This window comes from Oryx dammah, unplaced genomic scaffold (assembly GCF_014754425.2).
Source record: "Oryx dammah isolate SB20612 unplaced genomic scaffold, SCBI_Odam_1.1 HiC_scaffold_3, whole genome shotgun sequence".
In the NCBI taxonomy this organism is placed as follows: Eukaryota; Metazoa; Chordata; class Mammalia; order Artiodactyla; family Bovidae; genus Oryx; species Oryx dammah.
Genome location: NW_024070187.1, coordinates 115,044,498 through 115,063,851, shown reverse-complemented (window position 1 = coordinate 115,063,851; position 19,354 = coordinate 115,044,498). Strand labels below are relative to the sequence as shown.

At 51.0% G+C, this 19,354-nt stretch overlaps 1 protein-coding gene across 2 annotated transcripts in view; it reads right to left on the bottom strand.

Annotated features, from left to right (window-relative positions):
• Positions 1 to 645: 645 nt before the first annotated feature.
• LOC120861827 (DNA polymerase nu-like) overlaps positions 646 to 19,354 on the bottom strand; it is a 33,158-nt gene continuing 14,449 nt past the window's right edge. The window contains exons 5-10 of one of the 2 annotated variants that reach the window (XM_040237685.1): positions 14,746 to 14,802; positions 14,037 to 14,090; positions 13,333 to 13,398; positions 2,965 to 3,022; positions 1,985 to 2,059; positions 646 to 1,098 (exon numbers count right to left, since the gene is read on the bottom strand). In XM_040237685.1, coding sequence (XP_040093619.1) covers positions 980 to 1,098; positions 1,985 to 2,059; positions 2,965 to 3,022; positions 13,333 to 13,398; positions 14,037 to 14,090; positions 14,746 to 14,802 — 429 coding nt within the window. In that variant the 3' untranslated portion in view covers positions 646 to 979. Of the gene's footprint in view, positions 1,099 to 1,984; positions 2,060 to 2,964; positions 3,023 to 10,856; positions 11,060 to 13,332; positions 13,399 to 14,036; positions 14,091 to 14,745; positions 14,803 to 19,354 lie in introns of those variants that run through there. The other variant, XM_040237686.1, reaches the window with a different exon arrangement.

Genomic DNA, 19,354 nt, shown 5'->3' with positions numbered 1-19,354 from the left:
AATGAGAGAAGATAGTTACAAAAGGCCATACTCTGTATGATTCCATTTCCGTGAACTGTCCAGAACAGACGAATGTGTACAGACAGAACGCAGATGAATGCTCGCCATGGGGGAGGAAGGGTGAGGACTGACTCCTGGGGGCGGGGTTTCTCCTTAAGGAGGGGAGATGCCCTGGACTTAGACAGTGACGGTGGCCACCAACCCTTGTGAGTGTGCCGCTCCCCACTCAACTGTGTACTTTAAAAGGGTGACTTTTGTGGTGTGTGAATTATATCACAGCTTTCAAGAGTACACAGGGCACACTAAGGAAAGGGCCTTTCCCTGGGAGCCCGGGGAGGAGCAAGCTCCGGGACTTGGCGGCACCGGGCCGACGGCCGATTCGGCCTCTGAGAGCCGCTGAGCTGGGGGCGGGCGGGCGGGGCGGGCAGGGTCTGAGCCTGCTCTTGCTGACTCTGGACCTCGGGACAACTGCATCCCCAAGAAAGGCGCTCATCGCCTTATATGGGAGGAGTTCCAGGCTTCAGACTGAAAGAAGAGAAGCCTAAGCAGGCAAACGAGAAAGCAAGAACGAGCCGGCAGTGAGGAGGGACGGGAGTGGAGAGCAGGATTGTTTTCCCCAAAACAGCAGCTGAGGGTGCAGGGGGCCAACGCTGGGGTCGCCACCAGGCTGCCTGCAGGCCCTGGGCTCTCTGTCTTCTCCGGCTGACACCCATCTGGAGGGCACGCATGACTTTCACTTTTGATTTTTCGATATTTCTGGTACATTCCTCAGCAATCGACGCCCCTTCTGGAGCTGAAGAACAACCACCTCTTTCATACTTAGGAGACGCTTGGCATTCTAGCTATCTACTCTTTTCAAAAAGATTAACTACTAGAGAAAAACATAATTTCTTATTGAAAACAGGTTTGGACCAACCTCAGGTTTTTAAAATCATGCCTGCATTCCTGTGGATCTGATACTGTTATGAGCGCGTATATCTTACCACTGTGAAGTCAGGGTGGAAAATACATCATCTCTCTCAGATTCCTGGAATAACTTCAAAAGTTCTGGGTCCCCAGATAAGTGTGCAAGAATGCGCAATTCAATCTGCGAAAAGTCTGTCAGATAGAGCTCTGCGTTAATTCAGAACCCATCCACATACGCCTCATTGTTGCCGCCCAGCCCAAGCGACCTCACTTTCCCCTCCCATGGGGAATCAAGGTCGGCACGCCCACCTCCCAGCTGCCAGGCCCCTGGGTGTCTGGGCTGTTTGCCGTCCCTGGGGCTAAGAGTCCATGAGACCTCTTCCATAAGGCTGGCAAGGCCTCCAGGGGGCCGCACTCAGTGATGGAGTCATCAGAACATCAGAGGTTCAGAAAGGGCTCTCTCTGTGCCAGGCTGTGTGCCTGGGGTATGCTAGCGAACAAGACAGATGACGGTCCCTCCCCGTGGGGAGCTTCTGCTCGAGGAGAGGGAGACGGTTTGGGTGAATTATTCGGTGTGTGGGAAGGCGAGCAGTGAGACGGGAAAGACAGATCAAGAGGAGGAGGCTCCAGAGTGAGTGAGGGGGGTCTGCTGCTGTGACGTGTCGTCGAGAAAGGGAGGAGGTAGCAGAGGCAAGGAGGCTGGAGGAGGGAGCAGGACCGTGCCGGGGAGAAGGCTCCGTGCGGGGCTGGCGGCGGGGCTGAGGGCAGAGGGACCAGCACGGCTGCGGCGCGTGGGAAGGGGCGCCAGGGGGACGGGACAGAGGGCCGGGGTGGACGTGGGGGGCCTGGCAGGGAGCCTGGGCTCTAGCTGCAGTCACGTGAAGCCCAGGAGGCAGAGCTGCTCTCGTCTACTGTGCACGAGAAACCTCGGCTCCATAGAAATATCTGCCTCGGGGTTTACCTTCAAGAATGAGTTCTGTGAGCACCTTTGGATCATTCAGTTTCTAAGCATCTGAACATGTGAAACACGTGACGTGGGCCCCAGTGACATGGTGTGTCTACCGTGGCCGGCGAGTACCTGCTGCCAGGAAGGTGTGGCCCTCGGATGAAACAAACGCTGTCCTTGGGGAGATGCTGAGTGCGTCCTCTTCACCTGAATCGTTAGGAGTTCAAGAGCACTTGGTGAGCTGATCGTGAGCTGATTCATAGCTACTCCTCACACACAGTTATTTTAACATCACTCGGAAGTCAGAGGAGTATTTTCCTGGTTTTTCTTAATGCAATTTTAAAACATCGTAAGACTGCTGAAAGCAAACTAGATTTTCTGCTGTTAAAATTTCCTGTTCTGTCTAGAATTCTTAGTGAAGAAAAGGTCAAACACTGACCCTCTGCGCCTCACCGACAGGAGGCCTCCTTCGGGGAAGGTCTCCCACAGAATGTGCGGTAAAGGGCTGGCGGAGGCCAAGTTGCTGCCCACCTCCAGGAGCTCTGTTCACGTACAATGACATGCACATTACTGAAGCTCATGGTGCTTCACTGTTTGGCTTCGACCTTCTGGAAGCAGCAGTTCCCGAAGCCAAGGGGGGCAGGAGTTTACTGGGAACGGGCCACAGAACCTGGTTTTGCTCAGACTTGACCTTTTCTTTTTTAGAAATATCATCACCCGCATGGCAGTGCAGTGGATCGAGAGAAAGAAGAGCGTGACTACGCTTTTGCAAACAGGTCCAGTAATTTTCAGACCTTAATAAAAGCCAGCTCCATTGTCTGTCTGTCTCTTCTCTCTTGTGAAGCTGGTGGGGGAGAGGCAGTGGGAGGGGAGCCACTCCCCTATGGTAATTTATCATCCATTTTCACTTAGAAACCGCTAGAGGGGAGGGGCCGTGCCACTTTAGCTGGGTTTTATTTTTCAGTGTATATTTAAATCCCGGTCACGCAAATACAGAGGAGAACTTTAGGAAAGAAAAGCAGTTACTTAGATAGAAAAACAATTACAAACATTTCTAGGCTTTTAAAAAAACGTTGCTCAAGAGTTTTGTGAAGTAAAAAGAAATGTGTTACCTTTAAAATTTTGAGGTTTAGTTATCTGAATTGGGTGCTTGGAGATACCTTGGATATTCTGCGAATAATAAAGGGGAAACTGCCTTAGCTGAAATATCTTCTCTTAATCTGAATCATTTAACAGTATTTAAAATGTGTTACATTTAAAATATACATATTTTTATTGGAGAAGGAAATGGTAACCCACTCCAGTATTTTTCCTGGAAAAGTGCATGGACAGAGGAGCCCGGTGGGCTGCAGTCCCCGGGGTCATATGACTGAACACGCACGCCTGAGGAGGGGGAGAGAGATGGGTTGGTAGCAGTAAACTGGAAGAACTAAAAACGTATTTATTTATTTGGCTGCCCCAGGTCTTAGCTGTGGCATTTGAACTCTCAGGGACAGTGTCTGGGATCTAGTTCCCTGACCAGGGATGGAACCTGGGCTCCCTGCATTGGGAGCTCAGAGTCTTTGCCACTGGACCACCAGGGAAGCCCCTAAAATGTGTCACATTTTATTAAACACTAAAATAATAACTAATGCCAATGTATTATGCATATGTGTACCAATACTTAATACAACTAATACTGAAACACAATTTTGGTGGGTAGACCAAAGTATCGATGTAGAGTCAATATACAAAAATCAATTCTATCTTTACATAGTGCCAATGAATAATCAGACATTGAAATTAAATAAACAATGTCATTTATATTAATAACAGCACCCCCAAAACATTTAGGTATAAACTTGTAGGTTGAAAACTACAGAATCCTGATAAAAGAAAATTAATAGTCCTAAATAAATGGAAAGATATACCATGTTCATGGATCAGAACATTCACCGTTAATATGCCAATGACTCCCAAACTGATCTATAAATTCAATACAATCCTAATTAAAATACTAGCAGTATTTTTCTTAGTTATCAACAAGCTGATTCTATAAATTATGGATTATAAATATAAATGTAAAATGCAAAACTCTACAAGTTTTAGAGGAGAATTTAGGAGAAAATCTTTGTAATCTTGCATTAGACAAAGCATTCTTAGATATACCCCTTCAGCATGGTCTATAAAGAAAATGAAAAACTGGACTCCATCAAACTTACTTTTGTGTTTTGCAAATCACGTTGGATTCAAAACATAAAAGACTCTCAGACTTCCCTGGTGGTTCAGTGGCTAAGACTCTGCTGTCCCATGCAGGGGTCATGGGTTCAATCCCTGTTCAGGGAACTAGATTCCACATGCCACATAGTACAGCCAAAAAAAAAAGAACTCTCAAAAAAAGTTAGCAATGAAAGGTACTTCCAGAATGGCAGAGTGAGGAGCCTGCCAACCCATTCTATGAAGTGTTATCCTGATGCTAAAACCAGATACCAAATACAACATCCTCCGTAAACAGGCACAAGGATCTTCAGTCAATATTAGCACGCTGAAACTAGCAACACACAAAAAGGGTTTTGTATACAGCCAACGGGGATTTATCTCAGAAATGCAAAAAAAAAAAAAAATTAATATAGTACACCAGATTAGTAGATAGAGGACAAAAACACATCCTCACCACAACAGGACACAAGCATTCAACAAAAGTCCAACCCTCTTTCATATTAAAACACTTCAATTTTCTAGGAAGAGACTTTGAAGATGTGGAAGAGACTCTGTAGATGTTCTCTGAAGAACATCTGCAAAATTAACTCACTTTGAGTAATGTCAGGGTCTATAGTTGTATAAAATAGAATACGTTCTCTAACTAATAGCATGTCAAACTAGGATCAGACCAGACTGTACCTAAGCGTGCTCGGCTAAAAGCTCTCGGTGAGCACAGCTTGGTGTAAGTTCACCCGGCAAGCAAGGACTCGGCTCCTACAATCATTTCCCTTCCCCGGCCCATAAAACATCAGCTTAATGAAAGTTGCTTTACCAACGGAAAGAGGGATAAAGAAGCTTATTTGTCCTGAGAAAGCAGAAATGTGATTACCTTTAGATAAAGATAAAGGAAACTTTTTAATAATTAAGCGCTACTTTTTATGTTTTACAATATAACAAATAATCAAATAACAGTGAGTGCTCACTGTGGTGTCCGACTCTTTGTGACCCCATGGACTGCAGCACGCTAGGTTCCTCTGTCCATAGAATTTTCCAGCAAGAATACTGGAGCGGGTTGCCATGTCCTGCTCCAGGGGATATTCCCAACCCGGGGGATGAATCTGGGTCTCTCTCATTTCCTGCGTTGGTAGGCGGAAGCTTTACCACTGCACCAATTTGGAAGCCCCCCAAAATAACAGAGACTTCACTAAAAATCTAACCTATATAGCACACTTTATACACTATAGCACACTATATAACACTCTATAGTTTGAACATTTTAAGGAAAGTTAAAATGCATATTTTGTCCTTTGAGCATATGATAGAATGCAGGCTAAGAAGGGGCTTGAAGGGTATAGCTTTTTCTTCCCCCACCACGGCTGACAGGCGTGAGCTCAATTCCCAGGCAATTCACTCATCTCAAATGGCGTCTTCTTTTCTGTTACTACACGGAAGCCGCTCTGCCCACGGTGAGCAGAAGGGAGGCTCTGGCATCTGACTCTGGCAGAGAACCTCAACCTTGAACACTGTCTTTCACTGTCAAGTTGCAGGGAAAGAAGAGTTTAAGGCTTAGTTCCCTTAAGTTAATCTTAAAACAAGCCAGATAAAAATGTTGTTAATGCTGACTGGAGACTAGGGGAACGTACAATCACCAAATAAGAAAAAGTAAATTACTTTCAATCAGAACTGCCTTAATGAAGTGTCCTAAATATGTCTAGAGATAAGTTATTAAAATTAAATTGGCTGTTAAAGATCTTTTGATGGAGAATCTTTTGATGGAGAACATAAAAAACTCTATAAATATAATCTTCTATCAAGGTAATTTTTTAAAATAAAAGTAACCGTTTTATTGTAGAACAGTCTTACTGAAAAGTTAGGAACATAGTATAGGCCCCTCACTGGGTTGCCTATATTGCTAGCATCTTAGGTTTCTAGGGCATTTGACACAATTAAGAAACCAGCGTCAACACATTATTACTAATTCCATACTTGATTCCGATTTCGCCAGTTTTCACCTGGAGTCCTTTTTCTGCCCCAAGACCCTACCCAGGACCCACATCACATCCAGTCGTCTGGTTCCCTCAGCTGGGACCTGCTTGCTGTTTTTCTCCTGTTTAGACCAGGGCTGCGGGCTTGGGGAGGGAGGCCTCCAAGATAAGCGCCCTCCTCCTGCCAGCAGGCCAAGGGTGCCTGCTGCCGGCGTGACCCATCGCTGCTGCCGTCGGCCTTGCTCTGAAACGGTGTTTGCTACGTTCTCCCCTGGACAGGTACTGTTTTATTTTCCCCTTTCTAGGCTGCTCTCTCTGAAATCGAGTTTCTGAGCACAGCCCTCCGTCTGCAGAGCCAGAGATGAAGTGAGAGGGGTGGTGTCCTGAGAAGTTGACTCCCTGGGGAGAGTGTTCACTGACCCCACGGCATCGGCACAGAGGACAGAGGCAGGGGAGGGGAGTGGAGGTCCGCCACGGCGTGGGCGCTGCTGGTGCAGACAAAGAGAGAGCTCTGCAGCAGCCAAAGGCGGAACCCGGCCAGCGAGGGGCTGCCTCTCAGGATGTGCAAATTGACGTCCTTTGTTAAACTTACTCATAGGTGTTTTATTCTTTTTGACGCAACTGTAAACAGGACTTGTTCACTCACTCGTGTCCAGCTCTCTGTGACCCCATGGGCTGCAGCACGCCAGGTTCATGTCCTCCAGTATCTCCTGCAGTTTGCTCAAACTCATGTCCACTGAGTTGGTGAAGCTATCTCACCATCTCATCTTCTGCCACCTCTTCTCCTCGTGCCTTCAACCTTTCCCAGCATCAGGGTCTTTTCCCAAGAATCAGTTCTTCGCATCAGGTGGCCAAAGTACTGCAGCTTCAGCTTCAGCATCAGTCCTTCCAATGAATATTAAGGGTTGATCTCCTTTAGAATGGCCTGGTTGGATCTCCCTGCAGTCCAAGGGACTCTCAAGAGTCTTCTCCAGCACCACAGCTCAAAAGCATCAATTCTTCGGCACTCAGTCTTCTTTATGGTCCAACTCTCACATCTGTACATGACCACTGGAAAAACCATAACTTTGACTAGATGGACCTTTGTTGGCAAAGTGATGTCTCTGCTTTTTAATGTGCTGTCTAGGTTTGTCATAGCTTTTCTTCCAAGGAGTAAGTGTCTTTTAATTTCATGGCTGCAGTCACCATCTGCAGTGATTTTGGAGCCCAAGAAAATAAAGTCTGACACTGTTTCCACTGTTTCCCCATCTATTGGCCATGAAATTATGGGACTGGATGCCATAATCTTAGTTTTTTGCATGTTGAGTTTTAAGCCAGCTTTTTCACTCTCCTCTTTGACTTTCATCAAGAGGCTCTTTAGTTCCTCTTCACTTTCTGCCATTCAGTTCAGTTCAGTCGCTCAGTCGTGTCTGACTCTTTGTGACCCCTTGAATCGCAGCACGCCAGGCCTCCCTGTCCATCACCAACTCCCGGAGTTCACTCAGACTTACGTCCATCGAGTCCGTGATGCCATCCAGCCATCTCACCTCTGTTTCCTCCTGCCCCCAATCCCTTCCAGCATCAGAGTCTTTTCCAATGAGTCAACTCTTCGCATGAGGTGGCCAAAGTACTGGAGTTTCAGCTTTAGCATCATTCCTTCCAAAGAAATCCCAGGGCTGATCTCCTTTAGAATGGACTGCTTGGATCTCCCTGAAGTCCAAGGGACTCTCAAGAGTCTTCTCCAACACCACAGTTCAAATGCATCAATTCTTCGGTGCTCAGCCTTTTTCACATCATCTGCATATCTGTGGTTATTGACATTTCTCCCCACAATCTTGATTCTAGCTAGTGCTTCATCCAGTCCAGCATGTTTCATGATGTGCTCTGCATAGAAGTTAAATAAACAGGGTGACAATATACAGCCTTGAAGCACCCCTTTCCCAATTTGGAACCAGTCTGCTGTTCCATGTCTGGTTCTAACTGTTGCTTCCTGAGCTGCATACAGGTTTCACAGGAGACAGGCAAGGTGGTCTGGTATTCCCATTTCTTGAAGAATTTTCCAGTTTGTTTTGATCCACACAGTCAAAGGCTTTAGTGTAGTCAATGAAGCAGAAGTAGATGTTTTTCCGGAACTCCCTTGCTTTTTCTATGATCCAACGGGCATGAGATCTGGGTGCTGGGTGTGCTCTCTGCCGGGGTGTCACTGCTCTGGGCGCTCTAGGCTGACAGAACAAGGAGATGTGTGTGTTTAAAGGCGTCTGCGTGTGGCCACCTGTGTCCGCCTGGAGGTAAACGGGAGTCCACCCTGCTGCCTGCAGCTCTGTCCACCACCACGTGGATCACCCCAGCGTCCTCCATACTCCAACACAAGAAACCTGGTTCCCGCCGTCTGTGACCATGTCTCTCTCCCGGTGCACCGGGCCGTGGGCAGGTCCATGAGCCTCGGGGGTCCACGGGGCCGTGGGCAGGTCCATGAGCCTCGGGGACACTGTAGCCTGGGTGCAGCGTGGTGGGCACACACACCCGACCGCACATCAGGAGGACTGTCTGGAAAGGTGCCCAAACGATGGAAACTGCAAGCAAGTGGGACTTCATTCTCCTATAGGGCGTAACATTTTCTGCTGTTAATGTGGACACTGAAATGAATGAAAACCACCTCCGAGTCCTTTGTGTGGCAAACCCCGCCAGAGTCTCCAGGTCACCGAGATCCTCTGCAGGGAGTGCCTGGGCTCCGCAGTGAGTCCCTTCCTCAGCCTCTGCCCACTGCTTTGGAGGCACTCGCCCTGCATTTGTCTTCACAGTGGACTCGGGCACGTGTAAGAAAAGAGAACTGATCTAGAAAAACTCAATGCTAACAGCCCTCAGTCCACGTTCAGCGACAGGCGAGGTGCAGAGGTGGCATCTGAAGTCTCTCCTTGGGCATCTATCAGAATGTCAGCAGTTGTTTTAGCAAAAATGCCAAAAACAGGGTCCGGTTTGACCTGTGGAGAAGGTAGCCGCGCTGCTCAGGACTGCGGCTGGCGCATCGGCGCGCAGGTTGGTTCCACGCTCCAGGCAGCCGCGGAGGCGATGGGAGCCCAGGCGCGGAGACCGCAGCGCCCTCGGGAAATCCAGGGCGGGCCGCGGCGTCCTCTGCCCTGCTCTCCAGTGCAGCGGCTCCCCAGTCTTCCGCGCGCTGTGTGGGACGCCCGCTGGGGGCTGTTGGGGTAAATGAAGAACCGAGCTCCCCAGGAGCGGGCTTCTTTCGGCTGTCGCCTCCCCCATCAGCGCTGCCTCAGTGCTGCCTTTTCCCGCGCTTTCGGTCCGCCCCGCCCCTGCGCTGCGTTCTCCAGGGTCCATCACCTCCCACACCGCGACTAGCTGAGCGTGTCTGCTGTCGGTCTCGGGCCCTCCACCCCCAGGCTCCACGAGGGCAGCGGTTTCGGTCCGCTGGGCACGAGCTCCGCGGTTCTGGGAGTGAGCCAGGAGAGGCAAGAAGGGAGGCGGGCGGAGGAGCAGGGGTCCAGACTTCAGCCTGAGAGCCTTGGCCGCAGGTGGGCCTGAAGAGCATCGGGCTGGCACCTGAGAGGCTCCCAGGCTGCGGCCCAGGAGGCTGGGGGATGGAGGGAGGTGAGGAGGCGAGGAGAGGAGAGGAGACCAGGAGGCGGACCCTATGGGAGCTGGTGCTCAGCTCGCTGTGCAGTCCTGCCTGAGGGACCAGGGATCTGAGACAGGGACTGCGACTTGGTGGGGTTTTTTGAGAGATCTGAAGGAGAGCTAAGCAAAGAGAGATGTGAGAGTCTGAGCATGTGAGCGGGCAGCTACTGGCGGGGAAGGGGCGTGTGCAGGGGGCCCAGAGGAGGGAGGGGCGCGGGGCTGGGGAGAGCAGCAAGGAGGCGGGGGGCTGGGGAAGGAATCAGTCCCGCCCCCACGCCCCGCCCCCAGGGGAACAGGAGTGTGAGCTGCCCGGGGAGGAAGGACAGACCCGGCCCACCAGCAGGGGGACAGTGCCGGCAGCCTGGAGCGGGCCAAGCGCTCGCCACCAGGGAGAGCCTGAGCCTCTGCCAAGCAGAGGAGGGAGGCCTGGCCGAGTGCGGCCACAGGGGTTGGGCAGCATGACTCCAAGAACAAGCTCCTCTCCCGGCCGGCTCTTTGCCTCTGAAGGTCTGTTCAGCTGCAGGTCACAAGCAATGCTTTGAAAGATGAGTTTGAATAGAACAAAAATCAGCAGTGTGCACGGCTTGGTGGTACCTGCCCCTAATCACCTCCACCCACCAGGGCCCCATGAAGGCAGGTGCGCGGAAGGGCTGTGACTCGTCCAAGGACCATGAAGCGATAGACCTTTATATTCCAAATAAGAGAAGGAAAGTAGTAAGTCACTGAAAGAACAAAATACAGAGGTTTAAAAATCTCATTTGAGTTCAAGTAATGGTGCAGATTTAGCCATAATTATCTAACTTATGAAAATCTTGCTAGTAAATATTTTGATAGATATTTAAATGATATCAGGGCTTCCCTGGTAGCTCAGCTTGGTGAAGAATCCGCCTGCAATGCGGGAGACCCCGGTTCAATTCCTGAGTCAGGAAGATCCCCTGGAGAAGGGAAAGACTCCCCACTCCAGTGTTCCTGGGCTTCCCTGGTGGCTCAGCTGGGAAAGAGTCCGCCTGCAATGCGGGAGACCTGGGTTCGACCCCTGGGTTGGGAAGATCCCCTGGAGAAGGCAAGGGCTACCCACTCCAGTGTTCTGGCCTGGAGAAGTCCAAGGACTGTATAGTCCATGGGGTTGCAGAGTTGGACAAGACTGAGCAACTTTCACTTAAATGTTATCACGTGGGAGGGATATTCGTAAGCAAAGCTGAAAAACTCACACACCAACACTGGAAAGAGCAAGACCAGACTATTCCAAACGAGCCACTGTACCATCCGGTAGGCACGGATGAGCACGGGGCTTACACACTGAACAGGGAGAGCAGGACTCTTCTTGGGGCACAGCCTGAGCCTGAAGGCAAGTTCCTGAGACTCTTCACCAAACGACAACGTAAGAGCAACTGGCACACTGGAGGGCAGACTAGAGCATCCACTACTAGAAGCAAAAAGATAACTCATAAGTATCCCTTTCTAGTGCATTCAAAGAGACGTTGGTTAAATTAAACGTATGTAGTAGATTTAAAATTTGTGACCCTTATTTCTGCTAAGAACATGAAAAATACCATAATCTTGCCACTTGCTTTGGGCCTCGCAGCTCTTTTTCCTTTTCCTTAGAAAACAGCACTCTGATTTTCACGAGGGTCCCCCTCCCCACTTTCCATCAGCCAGCAGAGCCTGTCCTCTGGCCACGGCGACTAGCTCAAGGATGACCAGTGGCTATTCCAGACAGAGATGCAAAGAGATGCTTGCTGAGGGCAGCTGCAAAAGGTGTCTCCTCCTCCTTTCATGGAAGGGGCATGGAGAGACACTGCTCATTTCCACTGGAGAGAAACTAAGCTGGTATCCCTAAGACCTGCTAAGATGCTGAGAAAAAGAGGCTGGGAGATAGGGGACAGGAGCTGGACTGCGCATATGACATTGAGTGCTAGATCAAACCTTGCCTGAAGCCGGCCCTTCCTTGAACTTAAGTCAGGTATGCTGGGATTTTTGAGGTCAATTTAGTCTGATTTGCTGCCACTTGCAACTGAAGTTGAATGAATACGTGGACGAGCGGTGTTTTCATCACCAGTCTAGACGTGGGGAGAAGCACCCCCCCAGCAGAGGACGGACAGTCCTCCAAGCCCAGCCTTTCTCCTTGACTTTTCTCAGTCATGCCCCTCCCACTCCAGGTAGCATCTGCGAGGAGGAGCCTACAAACCCACAGTGTCAGGAAGAGGTGGGGCCTACGTCAGTAGCCTCGGGCTACCTGCCCTCACTGCTTCAGCTGATGAAGCCAGTTGTCACACCACGGCCAGCGTCCAATGGCCCCTTCCCTGCCGACCTGGTTCTGGCCTTGGCTCTGCCTGACATTGCTGATCTGCTGAAACTCAGGTCCTGGACTTGGCCTTGGACTGTCCACTTTGCAGCCCCCGCCGTGACCTGTTCAGACCAGACAGATATGGTAGCCCTGCATTTCCACAGCAGGGGACCCGGGACCCAGGGACCATGGACTTCCCAGCCCTCACTCCAGCCCTCAGGGCCTACGGAGTCGTGGCGGGAGAGCCACTTCGGGTTCCTGCCCAAGGCTGATGCCCAGTCTTAGCCTGGAGCTCCTGGAAACACTGCCTTCCCTCATGGCTTGCAGCTTGTGTCAGCCTACCCCCTTCTAAGTCGCTTCAGTCGTGTCCGACTCTGTGTGACCCCATAGACAGCAGCCTACTAGGCTCCCCCGTCCCTGGGATTCTCTGCGTTTCTCCCCCAGAGGGCCCAGCCAGGCCCTTTTGGAGGAGGTGCTTGCCTCCCTCTCAGCACTTCCTCCAAGGCCGTGAGGAGTTCCCATGCCTCCCTGTGAAATAGACCTGTCCGTATAGCATACTTGCATACCTTACATTATAAACTCTGAAAAATACACTCCTGAGTCTTGATATTTAAAGGGAAGCTTCTGAAAGGGGGAAAAAAAAACCCAACACTTTCTGACAGTAGTTCCTGACACTTTCTTGTTTCCGCTGAGCACTTTCACAAGTTCCAGAGCCAAAGCCAGAGCCAAACACAGACTTCTTTATTCTCAGCTGTATCCCCCTCTCCCTCTGAAGAAACAGAGGCCTCAGCCCCAAGAGGTGCTGGGAATGAAATCCACAGAAGACAGTGTTTTGAAAGCTTCCTTGTGCAAGCAAGGTTTTTGTTTCGTTAAAGCTGCCAGTTAGGAGACTACGCTTCCAGCAAGGTGTGTGGGTGCTCTCCCACCCCCAAGCCAGTACAACCAGAGCCTGGATGAACCAAGGCGGGCAAGCAGGTGGAGAGAGTAAGGCAGACCAGCTTGGGACCACAGGGCCAAGGGTTACGAGTCCGATCCCCCACCGAGTCCCCCCAAACTAAGCACGTGCTAAGTGACAGCTGGATTAACACGCAGAAAACCGCACGGTCTAACAGGATGAGGTCTCCTTTCAGAATCTCCCCTGGTGGCTCCAACGGCAAAGCGTCTGCCTGCAGTGCGGGAGACCTGGGTTCAACCCCTGGGTCGGGAAGATCTCCTGGAGAAGGAAACGGCAACCAATCTCATGGACAGAGGAGCCTGGTAGGCTACAGTCCATGGGGTCCCAAGGAGTCGGACTCGACTGAGCGACTTCACTTTCTTTTCTTTCTCCTTTCAGAAACAAAAAGTGCACCGGCAGCTGCACATCCAGGCGAAACCTCCCTCACAGAGACAGTGCTTCCCCAGTGCTGACTCACCGGGCGCTTCGCTGACAGCCTTCCGCTCACGGTGCCCGTCTGGTTCCATGTGGAGGATACAGCGCCCTTGATCAGTGGGGAAGAATCGGTTTAGGTTCTGATGATGCCGCATGGAGGCACCCACACGCTGGCCCCCCAGTCTCTGCCTACAGCACACAGCTCTCAGAACACTGCCCTGGAGACCCAAGCCAACGGCCCTGAACTCCCAACCCGAGGGTCCTCAGGGTTACAGGACTCCCACACGTGGTCAGGGTGACCGAGATTCTCCCCGACTGGTGCAGAGGCTCCAGGAGGACACGTGGGCTGACGTGCCGTGCAGGGCTCAGCGTGGACTTGAGGAGGGGCTGCCCTCCCCTGACGGGCGGGGGCTGTCCCTTGCCATTAGCCTCACGCAAGCCACAGCACCTCGGACCGCAGCCTTCTCATGTGTGAACCGAAACAACACCCCCCTCGAGGGACTGTGGAAAGGACACGCGGCAACAGGCAGAAGAGCATGTGGTCGGCGGCAGAGCTTCCACATGAATATGAGATTTTAAGGTGAAATGTCAACTTACGCTGTAGAGCGGAATAATAATAAAATTGTGGGTCATAGGTTCAAGAATCTTAGACTATTTACAGAAATTCTACTTGTATCTGCACTCATGTCTAAGTGACTCATATTCCCAGTCACTATATATATATATATATATTTTAAGCTTTGTTACCTTTTTCATGCAGGCTAGCAATCCATCTACAAAAGTGGACTTGAGCTTGTGAACCTAGATCGTAAAACAAAAACGGTCACTTTCTCTGTTTAAGTGCTTAAATGAGGAACAAGCATCAAAGCCGGGCTTCTCAGCGTGCTGGGTGTGGCTCATTGCCTGTCCCCTCAGGTAACCCCAGGAGGCCCTGAAATGGCCTTGTGTGGTGCCCAGGATCAAACAACGACAACCAACAGAGAAAGATGTCACCCTGCTCCTTCTAATGATGCTTTTTACAGGAAAGCTGCAGAGAGAACGGGAACGCCACCCGGGAGCGTCACCCAGGGTCGCCGCGGCGCCTCTTAGTTCACCCACCCCTCCGGCTGCCCAGCCCTCACAGGGACAGCAGCAAACCACCACGCTGAGAGTGGCAGCAACCGCCGTGAGCGCACAGACGCCAGATGCGCGATGGAGAAATCAGAGGGCTGTGAGCGGCTAGAAAAGGGGGTGTGCTCAGCAGCCAGAGAGCCCGGGGAGGCCTCTAACTCACACGGTGCCACGCCGGGGCGCGAGGAACGTTGCCTCCGTGCAGAGGAAGCCGGGCTTGCGCGAGGTCAGCCTGAACAAACCGTCCCTTCAGGATGCGGTCAGGGCCACCTCCATGATGATTCTGGGTGTCACGCGGGCCCCCTTTGTTACCAACATACTTACAGAAAAAATAAATCTAACTTACCTGCCTGTATTCCAAAATTATTTTGGGTAATGGATGAAGGTCTTGCAGAGCATTTAACTAAAAAATAAGAATAAATATCACCAACAGAATTCCTTCACTTAATTTTACAGTTTAACACTCATTTTCAGATGGAGAAAGTCCTGATAATACATGGTCTATCTTGAGCACACTTTCCAAAATGAAGTCTTGTAATAAACCCAGTTAATCAAGTGTCATAGTCTTAATCCCCTAACAGTCATTACTGTATACATGGGAGCGAAAGGCACTTCACACGAGCTTGGAAGGAAGATTCCTTTTGAGATCTGAATCCCTGAAATCGAAACCCAGGGTATGTAAATACCATGCCGAGGAGTAAAAGGAAAACGCCTACAGTTGTGTGACGCCACAGTTTCGGAACACCCAACATCTGAGACACAGCTACCTGGGCACCCAGCTGGGGAGGCAATGCTGGGATGTGACTATGCGTTTTCAATTTAATTTTTGAAAGTTGAAGTACAACATACAGAAAGTACAAGATCCCATGAACAAGGTTTGTTAAATTATCACAAAGGGAACATGCCTGGCTACTGCCAGAGGGAACGTTCCGGGTTCCCACACAGGTCCCTGTCCCTCCCCCAGAGGTAACCTCCTCCAGCAAGACCAGTCTCTGCCGCTGTCTGAACTTCCTATCTGTGGAATAGGATAAGTGTTCTTTGTGTGGGGCTCACTTTGTTCAATGAATCCGGTGTTAAGGTTGGTCCCTGTATGAGGGGCTTCCCTGGTGGCTCAGTGGTAGAGAATCTGCCTGCAACGCAGGAGGCCTGGGTTTGATCCTTGGGTCAGGAAGATCCCCTGGAGGAGGGCATGGCAACCCACTCCAGCATTCTGGCCTGGAGAATCCCATGGACTCTAGTCTGTGGGGTTGCAAGGAGTTGGACGCAGCTGAGCCACTTTCGCTCTCCAATTGCTTTATGATGGATCTTGACAGCCAACAGACTAAGGCCCTCAGTAGTGCTTTTAAGATTATCTTGGCTCTTCTAGCTTTTGGCATCTCCATATAAATTTGGGTTTTGGTTCGCCAGTTTGTACCAAAAAGTCCTGCTAGGGAATCAGGATCATTGTGAATCTGCAAGTCCCTTTGGGGGAGAACTGACAACACAGCTGTGATGCGCTGGTGTGAGCCCCAGAACTGCGTTGCTCTCTGTTTGCAGACAACTGACCACACACAGCCTGGGCCGGCCACAGGGATGCAACAGGAGGGCCACCCCTGAGTCCCCTGAGCAGGCTCTGCCGGGAGGAGTCCTGCCTCCGAGCACCCCCACTCGGGGGATCAAAGCGCATGAAAACACTCAGCCACGGAAACTGCTTAAGATCAGCTCGCTCTCTTTATCCTGATACTTTACTCACAAAAGAACTCTGACCGCAGGCTCCCTGCATATCTCCAGTCGAGCTGTCTGAGCACACTTGAGGAGAATGGAGTGTTTGATCTCTGGATGAAGCCCTGCCGCGCCGGGTGACTGTCAGAGGCAGAGTGACGGCCTCGGTCACTGCGAGTGCTTTATCACACGCTCCCTCTGTTGGCTCCAGGCACCACGTTCTTCTCCATCTCTGGCTACTCCGCAGCCTCTGCTTGGCGCCTCTTCTCTCTGACCCCTACATGGCAGTTTCTCGGCGTTCAGTCCGGTGGTTATCGGTGCGGGCTGCCGTGGACTCAGAGGGGGAGCTTCAAAAGCCTGTCAGGACTGGGCCGCACACCCCCAGCCTCTGACTCTGTGGCTCCGTCGAGGGTCTAGGCACGAGGGGTTCTCAAAAGCTCCTGCCAGCGTGGAGGGCTGACCCCCAGGGCGACAACGTCCAAGTGAGCACCTCCAGCACGAGCCGTCTCGTCACAGACCCAGCTGCTCTGTGTCAACATCTGTGCCCACATTTGACTTCCCAACCAAGACTGAGCGCTTGACACCCCTTGCCCCTGCCCAGTAAACCGCTTCTCTCTTGGCTCTTCCTGGGTAGCGGCCATCTCTACCTGCTCAGGTGCAGAACTAAGATAACCAGGAATTACTCCACATTCACACTCACGTCAGCTCACACGTACAGAAGCACCCTTCTGTTCTCACAATGCTCTGGGCGTGTCTGCCCTGCTCCAGCCTCACCACCGGCACCTGGGCACTGAGCCAGCAGAGCCCACACCACGGCCAAGGCCTGTGAGTGGGCTTCCTCCATTCTCCAACCAGCTACAAGAGCACTCTTTCTACCTTTAATCCGTACTTGTTTCTTGTTGGGCACGTGGCTTGTGAGAACTTAGCTGCCTAACCAGGGATTGAACCTGCGTGCCCTGAAGTGGAAGCGTAGCGTCTTAATCACTGGATGGCCACGGAAGTCCCAAGGGTGGTCTTGCTCAAAATCCAGGACACGGATACCACCACGTGCTGGCGAGGATGTGGGGCAGCAGGAACTCTCGTCACTGCTGGGGGGAATGCAAACGGTGCAGCCACCTTGGAAGATGGTTTGGTGGTTTCTCACAAAACCATCCAGAAATTATTTACTCAAATGAGACGGAAACTTATGTCCACAGGAAAACCTGCACATGAGTGCTGAACAACTTCATTCATAATTGCCAAAACTTGGAAGCAACTAAGACATCCCTCAGTAGGTGAATAGATGGAATAGGACTCTGTGTTCAAAAGAAATGAGCTCTGAAAAGACATGAAAGAACCTTAAGCGCATATCGCTAGCTGAAAGAATCAAATCTGAAAAGGCCACATAATAACTAACTCCTATATGATACTCTGGAAAAGACAAAACTATGGAAACAGTGGTTGCCGGGGTGGAGGGGAGGGTGAACAGGGGGAACAGAGGACGTTTAGGGCAGTAAAACCACTCTGCGCGATGCTGCAGCGGTGGACACCTGTCGCCGTACGTCTCTGAGCCGCGTGACACCGAGTCACGCCAGTGCCGACTACACTCTGGGGACGATGCCGTGTCATGACGGGCTCATCCTCTGCCACAAACGTACCCCGGGTGGGGCACGCTGGTGGCAGGGGGACTGTGTGTGTTACGGAGGGGCAGGGGTATACGAGACTTCCAGTACCTTCTGCTCAGCTCGCTTGTGAACCTGAAACTAAAAACAAGGTCTGATAAAACCACACCTAAGCTCACAGTTGCACCCCTTCTTGCTGATCTAGGCTGTCTGTCTCACCACTGGTCTACATCCCTTTGAATGCTGGGGGATGGGGCAGGCATGGGGGATGGGGCAGGCATGGGGGACAGGAAGGGAGAAGGGAAGTAGAGGAGTCAGTTTTCAATTGGGAATCATGGGCACGTGTTACCTAGAGAAGGTTCATCTTTTTAAATGTACAGAATAGTATGACTTCCCCAGTTAAGTAAGTTGTTCAGTTGTTGCTTCCCTGATAGCTCAGTGGGCAAAGAATCTGCCTGCAATGCAGGAGACCCCCGTTCGATTCCTGGGTTGGGAAGATCCTGTGGAGAAGGGAAAGGCTTCCCACTCCAGTGTTCCTGGGCTTCCCTTGTGACTCGGTTGGTAAAGAAGCCGCTGGCAATGTGGGAGACCTGGGTTCAATCCCTGGGTTGGGAAGATCCTGTGGAGAAGGGAAAGGCTTCCCACTCCAGTGTTCTGGCCTGGAGAATCCCAAGAGTGTATAGTCCATGGGGTCGCAGAGAGTTGGAGACACTGAGTGACTTTCGCGTCACTTTTCGGCTGTTGAGTCATGTCCGACTCTTCGTGACCCCATGGACTGCAGCACGCCAGGCCTCCCTGTCCATCACCATCTCCCAAAGTTTGCTCAAACTCACTTCCACTGAGTTGGTGATGCCATCCAACATCTCGTCCTCTGTGGTTCCCTTCTCTTGCCCTCAATCTTTCCCACCATCAGGGTCTTTTCCTACTGACTTTGCTCTTCACATCGGATAGCCAAAGTATTGGAGCTTCAGTCTCAGTCCTTCCAATGAATATTCAGGATTGATTTCCTTTAGGATTGACTGTTTGATCTCCTTGCTGCCCAAGGGACTCTCAAGAGTCTTCTCCAGCACCGCAACTGAAAAGTATCAATTCTTTGGTGCTCAACCTTCTTTATGGTCCAACTCTCACATCTGTACATGACCACTGGAAAAACTATAGCTTTGACTAGACAGATCTTTGTTGGCAAAGTGATGTGTCTGCTTTTTAATATGTTATCTAGGTTGGTCATAGCTTTTCTTCCAAGGAGCAACCATCTTTTAGTTTCTTGGCTGTAGTCACCATCCACAGTGATTTTGGAGACCAAGAAAAGTGAATTCTGCCACTGTTTCCACTTTTTCCCCATCTATTTGCCAGCAAGGCTAACAGAATATGGTTCATGTTGACTATGTCTTTGTGAAGAAAACTGCAGGGCACTGTCTTAATCCCATCCACAGGAAAGCACCTCGACACAGGGGAGAACCACATTTCCTGCTCTGCTGCTGGCTGTCAGGAAGAGTGGAGGAGCAACACAGGAGAGAGGGTGCCCGGACACAGAATAAACCAGGCCGAGACCCCCAGCTTGGGTGCAGCCCGAGGGGACAGGTATGGCTCTCTCCGGTCCCACCACTACTGGAGCTCGAGGGCGCGCTGCCATGAGGTGCGGAAGCCCACCCA